The sequence below is a fragment of the Staurois parvus genome, unplaced genomic scaffold (genome assembly GCF_062004578.1).
Source record: "Staurois parvus isolate SC_StPar_1 unplaced genomic scaffold, SC_StPar_1.0 ptg000232l, whole genome shotgun sequence".
In the NCBI taxonomy this organism is placed as follows: Eukaryota; Metazoa; Chordata; class Amphibia; order Anura; family Ranidae; genus Staurois; species Staurois parvus.
In genome coordinates, this window is record NW_028318028.1 from 3,863,099 (window position 1) to 3,874,050 (window position 10,952).

The window sequence follows — 10,952 nt, forward strand, 5'->3', positions numbered from 1 at the left end:
AACAAAGGATTTTTTTTTTGTTTGATGAAGAAACGCTGTAGCGTAGATTGTTGGTTGTTGTTTCCTGATCATGCGCAGTCTTTTGTATCCTATTTTTCTTGTACGTAAACCGCACACATTAAATGAAAATTGTTCTGTTTACATACGAGAAGAATTTTGGAGTTTGTCCTTTTGGAAACGTTTGTATGGAAAGTCTGAACTGGATGTTGAAAGTTGAGTACACACTATGAAAATTGAACGATTGTTTCTTGCACAGAATTGTTTTTCCAATTCTCTCATAGTGTGTACCCAACTTTAGATTTGTTAAAGAGGAGCCCATCTAACTACAAGATATGTGGCACCAGTAATCCATTTCTCAAAACCAGAGTTGTCCAATCAATGGTCCTAAATTGTTAGCCATGACCATATTTTGTTTTAGCGGTCAAAGCTGGAAAACAATCATATTTTTTTTGTTTTTCTTGTTTTCTACAGGTACTAATGAGGCCAAAGGCCATTTTAAGTATAACTAAAAGGCAAAACAGTTTTTTGTTTTTTTCTTTCATTTTTGATAGTGTAAAGATGAGTTGGTGATAAGTGTTTTTTTTTTAAGAAAATGTAGAGACTTCCCTTCATTTTATGTCCTTTTTAAACTCAATGGGAACTGAAAAAATATCTTTCCAATGTGAAAGGTGTTGATCACTTTCATTCTCAGTGACACTGGTGATCATGGCAATTAGAGAGTGGAAGGCTAAGATCTCCTTTAAGGAAATAATTATAAATGCACGTATTTTTGCAGAAAAAAATGTGTGCATTATTATTTCCCACAGGAGCCAGAAAGCATTGCACCTGTTGTTAGTGGATGGTAGGTGAAATGTCAGGCTCCTGCACACTCTTCCTCCAGTTTTCTGCCTATGCCTCTGTATGGGCTTTCAGTTAAAAAGCTGGAAGTGTCAGTGGTCTGTGAGTGCACTGATTAGCCCATTGAGAACTAAGAGGAACCTGCCACAATGGCAGACAGGACTTGTAGTTTACTTATTCCCAGATCTCTGTAAATTAATGATGCAGCTGTGTGGACAGAACGCCACATAGTCATGATGATTTTAAATGCAACAGCGGCTGCATATGAGAGGAAGCCCCACATGCTGTCACAGAGCGGTGGCTCTGGGGGTGAGCAGTGGGTGCTTGGGAACATGTTACATGGTACATCCTAAATATGGGTGTAACATGTTTCTAAAGGTGAACTTGACCTTGAATCTTCCTAATAGGGATACAGATTGCAATAAATACATGACAGTGGCTCTAACCCCTCACCACTCATCCAAATCTTAACTTTTCATTTAGTTATATATTTTACACCACAATTTACATATGGGGACAGACACTGACAGCGTAAGAGGTCCTGTGTTCAGTCAGTGCAGCAGTTTGTGGTCATCATCTATAGGACCTGCTGTGTATAGCCATTTAACTGTTATCACCATTCTAAATAATTCAGACTTCTCTGCAGTCTTCCAGGAAAAGGAAAATTCACAGCCAGGAATTCTGTTGGTACTAAATTATACACAACTGGACAGCTGAACAAGCCACTTTAAAGAGCAATGAAAAGTTTTTTGAGATGATCAGAAAGTCCAGACATGTTTGGTTTACCAGCAGAACATCCCTGAAAGGCAGTTGCAGCCTTGATGACTCTGTAGTAGAATAATGCTGGCCATAGATGGAGCGAAATTTGCCCGGTTTAGCAGAGACTGGATGAATTTCGAGCCATCTACGACCAATCTTGTTCATCAGAAGTTGATCTAATGATTGATTTCTGTCGAACTGAATTGTTGGAAAGTTTGTGTTTGGTCAGTGGCTGCAGCACTGATCAGTGTATTCTGACAGTGGAGATGTCCTCGCTGTCCGAATACAGCAGCATGGGGGGGGGGGGGGAGGCACTCTCTCTGGCTTATGGGAAAGGCTCAACCAGTGGAATCTATTACTTCTTCTTTATTGTGGCCCACCATAGGATAAAAAGTGTATTGTATAGCATGAAGCTATAGTAATACTGTTAGTTTACCTGCGGTGTATCTGACTAATTCAGTTTCTTGAAATGAGAATGGTATCTAATGACACAGTCTGTGGCATAGATATCTGTAGGGAAATGTGGAGAGCAGTGATGATGATGCAGAAAATTTCCCTTTTCTGTTATCCATGAACGACAAATTCTGATTGGTTAGTGTACTTTGCACTTTGCTGTTTACCTTATTAAATAATTTATTGGTTACAGCTTACTAATTTTGTCTGTTCACATTCTGGTGAAGGTATTTTTTCTCATGTCTCTTCACTAAGAATTTCTGTCCCTCTGTGTAATGTTGCATATTTGTATCTAGGACATCTCATGTCTGAACAGAGACCCAGCACGTGTTGTGATCGTGGACTGTAACAGAAATGCTTTTAAACTGCAGCCTTACAATGGCCTGGCTATAAAGAAATGGGATGGCGACTCTGAGGACCGAGCACTCTATGATCTTACTGCTTTCCTGAAGAGTGAGTATATCTCAAGAATAAATCAAGCCATAAAGGTTCTGCATTTTTTTTTCCCTTCCACCATGGGTGAAAGGAAAGAAAATTGCTTGATTCCCTCATCAACACTGACTAAATCCCTCCTGCAGCGTTATTGTGTTTTCCCGGCGGGGAGCATTTCCTGTCAGCAGGACACAATGATCACTGCGAGTGACTATAGCCTCCAGCAGTGATCGCATGGAAAAAATCCAACCGGCTGGTTGTACTGAAGTCGATCAATGGATTGACTTCAGTACAAACAGCCTTCCCATAGATGGATTGAATTGCAGCTGGTCCCTGCTGAACCGGCAGAGATTCAATCCATCTATGGCCAGCTTTAGTGGTATAGTCTGTACCAGTAATGATCAATGTACTGTGCCTGATATGAGGCAGTTATAGGGGGACCACAGACAGGCCACTTTCTTGCTGATTACAGTTTTTACAATCTGTGGTGAGACTTCTGCCAGTCATTGGGTTAGTTACCATTAGGTTGGTATGAGTAAAGTGATAGAACTTTTACTGGTGTGGTGGGTTTTTTTTTTCTGTCTTTTTTTCTTTGTGACCCCTTTGGAAAGATTTTCTAATCTCTTTAACATGTATAGGTCCAATGCACAGAATTTATATATTATTATGGATGGCGTACACTGGATTGCTGCCTTTCTTTAGACTTCATTAACACAAATGCAGGCACACACTAGTTGTGGCAGCTGCACTTTCCACTAGAGAGAGTCAATCACTCTCCTGCATTTCCAAGACCTGAAGAATTCTGTTACCCCTGCATCACATTGGCAGTGGATAATAAAAGATCATCATTTACGCCCAATAACCTAATCGATTTGTATTGGCACTCTTCTTCACCTCCCAATGTTCCTCAGTAGGCAGAAGGAAACTCTGGTTTGGGAGCAGCCTAACTCCAATAAACATACAGTCCTTTGTATTAACTGAACCTAAAAAGTTTCTCAGATCCAGAGTCACCCCTGAATAAACCCTTCTCTAGCTTCAGGCAATGTTTAAAAGAAACTCCGGGGCAAAATTGTTATTTTCTCATGCAATGGAGCTGTGCTTGCACTGCATGGGTTAACTGTTTGTTTTTGTCCCGAGGATTGCATTTTCTTGTCACTGGTATTGAAAACAAATGTCAATTTGCCCCAACTAATGAACAGAACTAATGAACAGAAAAATGAACAAACTTTCTTAGAACCTTTTTTCTCATGAATTTTCATTTGGAATTCTACCCATCTATGGACATCATGCCCATAGACCAACTCTGAGTGTGAGAATGGCAGGAGTAGTCCACCGCTTGATGTGGGGGAGCACGGTTTTCTGATGGATCGAAGGACCTGGTATAAGTATAGCTTTTCCTTGCTTACCTGGAGAAAATGAGCAATTAACCCATGCACAGTCCTACTGCATGGGAAAATAAAAATTCTTTAAGGAATCTTCCAAGTTTAAAGCAGAAAGCAAAATTTTGTTTCTACAGTCCAACTCCATTGTGGCTGCCTTTCCATCGAATGTCTAATGGAAACACAGTGGAGGTGCACAGGAAAATGGGAAAGCAAAGTGCTGGGACCTGAATTGAACTACATTACGGCTTCTCTCCTGAAGTTTGGGGGTTATTTGCTCTGCAGTGTCTGCAGTTTTTGAGCTCAGTAAGGCCTAATTTACAACTTGCATACTGCTTCCTTCAGTGTAATTACTGATGAGGAGTCATTTGCATGCAGAAGTATGTCTTTACTAGGAATGACTGGTGAAACAAAACGTTTTACAACCTTTCAACCTAATCTCTACCAAGGACAGAAACATGATATGCTCTGAGGATATTTTTCTGTAAGTTATATTTCCAATTCATAGAATCCAAGCTGTAATAAAGTTAATAGCTACTTAAAGTAACATGTGTATTAGATGTTCTGAATTTCAATATCTTTTTACCTTACTTTCCTACAGCCATTGCAATGAGTGGTGTCAGTGATGTCCGTACTGTCCTAGAAAATTACTCTTTAGAGGAAGATCCTTTGGGCGCTTTTAAACGCAGACAGACTCAGTTGGAACAGGTAATTATGGAAGACACTATAGATATATATATTTCCTATTTTACAAATGCAATGCAAAGGACTGCCGTTTTGTATAATAATGTTGGCATAATACAACACCATACCGTATTCACCAGAGGGGGAGCCTATGAGCTCCCCAAATTCCCTGTCACCCAACAGGCAAAAACTACATATAACTAAAATAAACATCCTTGTACTATATTTTAGACAGAACACTTTTTATGGGCTTTTCTTGCAAAAACTGAATCGTGAACAAGGCAACCTAGGCAAGAACCTGGGATGTGGTGAATTCCAGGGGGCATAGCTGAACCCTTCATGCTCTTGCAGTAAACTAGCAGGAAAGAGCAGTTTGTTAAAGCTGTGTACCCACCTGTCACTTAGCAGGAGAGGATGTTGGTGTCTACAGCCAGTTCAGACAGTGCAAATGGGTTGGCTTTTCTGATATTGCAATCCTTACTAATGTCAATCAAAGGGTCAGGGGAGCAAACAATTCTACCTTGCCCAGGGCCCTATTCTGCCTTCATCCATCCATGCTTCTACTCCTGCAGGGTAACTGCTGGAGAAAATACTTGACCTGATGTAGAGTGGCTGGATTTGCCTAAACATTATTCTCTGAGCCCCTTCAGCTGAGATCACAAGATCAAATGCCAACACTTAATCTAGTCCGGGAAATTCAAGGACTGCTAGGTCTCCTTTTAGATGAAATCTTGGACACCCTTTCAAAAGAAAATGATAAATACTTCTCCTTTTAGCAGGCAGTGAGTGTTAATTTGTTTTCTTCAACAGCTGCTGCTATCCAACACTTCCAGGTGTTACTGTTAATGTCCAGCACTCTGGTTAGGCCCCTTTCACAAGAGCAGACTGATTGGGTCTGCCTGTTTTTCATTTTCCTCTATGGCATGGCGGATGTAAACGGACATGTGTCCTGTTACACCCGCCTGCATCTTATCTGATCAGATCTTCTGAAAACAGACAGTTGGGGATCCGTTCCCCATCTGTCTAGCAGATTGAATGACAGTCGGTTGTAAATAGACAGGCGGTTCCTTTACATCCGACTGCCTGTAGAGCGGACATGGACCTGTCATCCGCCAGCTCAGCGGGGATCAGTGAACTGTTGGCGGGGACCGCCCTTGTGAAAGGGGCCTTACTCCTGCTGGCTGCAATGTCAATTCTCTGCTCTGTAGTAGTGTAGCAGCTAACAGGAGGAACCACAGCACTTAGGGACATGCTACATGGCACACCAAGAAGTGTCGGAAAGCAATATCACCGATAAGTGTTTGAGACTGTAGATTTCACTTGCCACTCGCAAGAAAGCCAAAAATTCATCATGTTTTTTTTGGGGAAACCCATGATTTATTATTCTGTGATGATAGGGTCACTTTTGGCACCTTGCGGGTTGGCATTCGTTGCTCTACAATGTAAATGACTGCATTAATCTGATGTTTTCTACTCCATCTTCTTCCATTCACAGGAGGAGCAGCAAAGACTTGCAGAGCTGTCACAGCTCAATAAGAGACAGACTCTTTCATTGGGATCAATTACTAGCCGGATTTGGCCTCGCTCCAAACAGGAATGACATCTTCGCCATCCCCAGCATTCCCCTACTTAGCAGCATGAAGACTGACAACTGTGACCAGCCCCACACACCTTGTATATATACATCTATATATAGTGAGAGGGGACAACTTCACGCTGGACATGTGTTTTTGTGTTAATATATTAATAAAACTTTTTTCTTTTTGTAGACTTTTTTCTGGAATCATTTCTATGGTACATCAGTAATAAGTGTCCTTGAACACATTTGGGCTCTATTTGCATGAGCGTTTAGCCACCCTGCGAATCCCAGCAGCAAGAATATACTGATTTCTGCATCTGGGATTGACAGCTGCATGCACATAACGTGTCTGCTGAGCCCGTACACTGCAATGACAGGCTGTCGGCAGCTGCTGATATTCATGACTGTTCACACAGCCAGCGATTACCTGCGGTGATTACAGCTGGATGCACTTTGTGATGCACTACAGGGTGTCCCTAAGGTCTGGACACAGGAAATATCACTATATGTATGTAATATAGGCTCACCAGACCTTCACCTTCTTGACTTCCTTTTTTGAGGTATGTTAAAGGAGAATGTGTACTCAATGAAAATCACAGATGTGAATCGCCTGAAGGAACGCATCATGAATGAATGTGCTCATATTGACGGAAATGTGGAGTTACTGCATCGGGTTCATGTGAATCTTGCAAAGCACTTTAAATTTTGCATCACAAATGGTGGAAATCACATTGAAGATGTTATTGATTAATATTCCAATGAAATAAAATGTTGAAAAATGTATTGAAATTTATTGAAAATATGTATTTTGCCCATGTGTCCAGACTTTAGGGACACCCGGTAGATTCTAGCCGTTGGGTTTTGCAGCATGGCTAAACTCCTTTTGTTGTGTTCCTTAAACGATTCTTGAACTGATAAGACCAGGTCACCTTCATTTATTTAAACACAATTGTGAATATGATATAAATCTCAAAAAACCCAAATCACACTCTAAATTCCAGTTAGAAAAAACTTTCCACCCTTGAAAGCTCAAAATTATATAGGATTATTCTAAAAAGAATCTCCCCTTCTTTAACCACTTCCAGACCGGACACTTTTACCCCCTTCCTGACCAGGGCAATTTTCAGCTTTTAGCTCTATCACACTTTGAATGACAATTGCGCGGTCATGCAACACTGTACCCAAATGAATTTTTTACCATTTTTTTTAGATAGTTAAAGCTTTATTTTGGTGGTATTTATTCACCACTGGGATTTGTATTTTTTTTGCTATGTAAATGAAATGTCCAAAAATTTTTAAAAAAAGTGTTTTTTTTATAAAATTTTGCAAATAAATAATATTTCATCATAAATCTTAGCCAAAATGTATTCCGTTATCTTTTTAGTAAAAAAAAAAAAAATCCAAATTAGTTTATAAGCAAAAATTATCATTTTTAAACATTTTTTTTACATTTTTATTTTATTTTTATTTTATTTTTTTATATTATTATTTTTATTTTATTTTTTTACATACTGTTACCCTAGCAGTACAGTGTCACCATGGTGACACTGTACTACTTGTGAGGGGTGATAAAGATTTTTTTTTTTTTTTCCTTACACTGATTGCTTTTACACCCATATAGGATGTAAAAGCAATCATTACTGCACTCATTGAGAAATACAGAGTGAGCTGTGATTGGTCACAGCTTGTCACATGGTACAAGGCTTTTGTGAGTAGCCTTGTACCATGTGACCTCTGTGATCATTCACAGATTTCACACATAGTAAGCAATGATGTCAGAAGTGACATCTTGCTTACTACTTTGCATGTGATCACTGATTGGCCAATCAGTGATCACATGATCGGGACCTCGTACAGAGGTCCCATCCGACGATCGGTATTTCACTGTGTCCGGAGGACACAGCGGGCACCGGATCGCGGTGCTGCGCGCTTCCAGGGAGCGCGCACAAGCAGGGTGCGGGGAGGCCATTTATAGACGGCCACCCGACCCTGCAGTGCCACCGTCCGGCCGTTTATATACAACGGCCGGTCGGGAAGTGGTTAAACAAATCCCCAACTAAAATATATAAACAAACCACACACCTTTAAAGGTGATATGTAATAATCAAAACAACAATAATCATAAAGAAGTCCAGTGTCTTAATAGTTCAAAATCATTCAAAGAAGAAATAAATGTGATAAACTTGAAATTTTCTTATAATGTTGATTGCTTCCGGTGACTTTTGTGAAAACCTCAAAAATAAACTCAGATAGTGTATTACCATAACATTATGTGGGGAAAAAAAAATATATATATATTCAAAATATAAATTACTGTGTGAAACACAAAAATAGTGAAACACTCATGAAAAAAGTTGCATACAGCACTCGTGCTAAATACTGATGTGTTTTACTCTGAGAACCATAACCCACGTGTGGCACTTCTAATAAGTGAGGCATATATACCCTTATCAACAGTAAGAAAACAAAACGCCTTAAGGTATCTGTAGAAATCACCCAACATTCTTTCTCCTCCTTCACTTATTGCAGAGTAACACTGTGCTGTCATCCTTCCATGGTCATTCGCAAGCCTTGATCCAAAATTGCCAATCATATATAATAGGAAATGACAATAGTGTAACTCCGTATATTTATGAGATCATACTGCTTTAATATATCCGCTTACATTTAAAAATAAATAGAGATGCATTTAAATCAATACCCCAATTCCTGGGGATTACCAGGCAGTTCCCATATGGAGTGTGCAGCGATTTTCCACAATAAAAATGGCCGCCGTATCACTTCCGGTTCCTGCTCCTTGCGTCCAACGTCACTTCCTCTTGACGCGTTTCGTCACATCCGGGACTTAGTCATAAGAGATCTTCACCTTCATTCATTGCTCTGTGGTCCAGTTGTGTTGCTCACATGCTCATTATAGGTGCTTTTAAGTGCGGACATTGGCACCTTGACCAGTCTACTGCTACGCAGCCCCATATGCTACTAATTGCATTGCACTGTGTGTTCTGATACCTGTCTATCAGAATCAGCATTAGCTTTTTCAGCAATTTATTTTATTACAGGTACTTACTCTATACACAGCACTTTACATATGTACTATACATTCACATCAGTTCCTGCCCTCGAGCTCACAGTCTAAGGTCCCTAACTCGCATTCATACATATATGTACAGGGCCAATTTAGACAGGAGCCAGTTGACCTACCAGCATGTTTTTGGAGGAAACTCACACAGGCACAGGGAGAACAAGCAAACTCCAGGCAGGTAGTTGATGCTCCGATCACATTGCGCTGTTAATTTTTTTTTTTCTCATAACCTTTATTGAAATGTCACACAGCAGGTAACCAAAGTGTTTCTGTTTACACTGAGGTTTGTTGAAACAATTGCAAAATTCAGGGCATATCCAGTCCTGAGATCATGGGAAGTCCAGGTAGAAAGAAAGTCAAAGCAGCATTTAAAGCAAGGCTGCTATATACATGCTGGATATGGAAGTGCAACAGGCAAGTGTGGTTTCCCATGTACAATCTGCCTAGCGCTCAGTTGTTTCTCCCACCATATACAGACTTTCCTTTGGTGTGAGCATTCTTGGATGTGCCTTTTGGTACATATTTGTGACTGATGAGTTACGATGTTGATTCTTATTTAGGTTCTATGTCTAAAACTATAAAGTTTGCAACAACTTCAGCAAACGTATTTCATTGCAGCAACTCAAAATGGTACTCAGTAGCTTGTATGGCCCCCACATGCTTGTATGCATGCCTGACATCAGGGCATGGTCCTAATGAGACGACAAATGGTGTCCTGGGGTATTTCCCCCCAGATCTGGACCAGGGTATTACTGAGCTCCTGGACAATTTGAGGCATCGGATGGACCAAAACATGATATCCCAGAGGTGTTCTATTTGAAATTGGTCAGGCAAGCATGGGGGCCATTCAATGGTATCAATTCCTTCATCCTTTAAGATTTGCCTGCATACTCTCACCACATGGGGCCGGGTATTGTCGTGCACCAGGAGGAACCCAGGACCCACTGCACCAGCGTAGGGTCTTACAATGGGTCCAAGGATTTCATCCCGATACCTAATGGCAGTCAGGGTGCCATTGTCTAGCCTCTACAGGTATGTGCATCCCTCCATGGATATGCCTCCCCAGACCATCACTGACCCACCACCAAAACGGTCATGCTGAACGATGTTACAGGCAGCATAACATTCTCCACGGCTTCTCCAGATCCTTTCACATCTGTCACATGTGCTCAGGGTGAACCTGCTCTCATCTGTGAAAAGCACAGGGCACCAGAGGTGGACCTGCCAATTTTGGTCAATGGCAAATGCCACTCAAGCTCTATGGTGCCGGGCAGTGAGCATAGGGCCCACGAGAGGACGTCTGTCCCTCAGGCCACCCTCATGAAGTCTGTTTCTGATTGTTTGGTCAGAGACATTCACACCAGTGGCCTGCTGGAGGTCATTTTGTAGGGCTATAGCAGTGCTTATCCTGTTCCTCCTTGCACAAAGGAGCAGATACCGGTCCTGCAGATGGGTTAAGGACCTTGTATGGCCCTGTCCAGCTCTCCTAGAGTAACTGCCTGTCTCCTGGAATTTCCTCCATGCTCTTGAGACTGTGCTGGAAGACACAGGAAACCTTCTGGCAATGGCACGTATTGATGTGCCATCCTGGAGGAGTTGGACTGCCTGTGAAAGCTCTGTAGGGTCCAGGTATTGCCTCATGCTACCAGTAGTGACACTGACCCTAGTCAAATGCAAAACTAGTGAAAATTAGAAAAGATGAGTAGGAAAAAAAATGTCAACGGCCTCCACCTGTAAAACCATTCCT

The 10,952-nt window shown here is 41.1% G+C and overlaps 1 protein-coding gene across 1 annotated transcript in view; it reads left to right on the forward strand.

Moving 5' to 3' along the window:
* The window catches only part of TIMM50 (translocase of inner mitochondrial membrane 50), a 46,427-nt gene extending 40,115 nt beyond the window's left edge, over nt 1–6,312 (forward strand). The window contains exons 9-11 of the mRNA XM_089679809.1: nt 2,346–2,502; nt 4,462–4,568; nt 6,040–6,312. Of these exons, the coding sequence (XP_089535935.1) occupies nt 2,346–2,502; nt 4,462–4,568; nt 6,040–6,144 (369 nt within the window). The 3' untranslated portion in view covers nt 6,145–6,312. The remainder of the gene's footprint in view (nt 1–2,345; nt 2,503–4,461; nt 4,569–6,039) is intronic.
* Nucleotides 6,313–10,952: the final 4,640 nt, after the last annotated feature.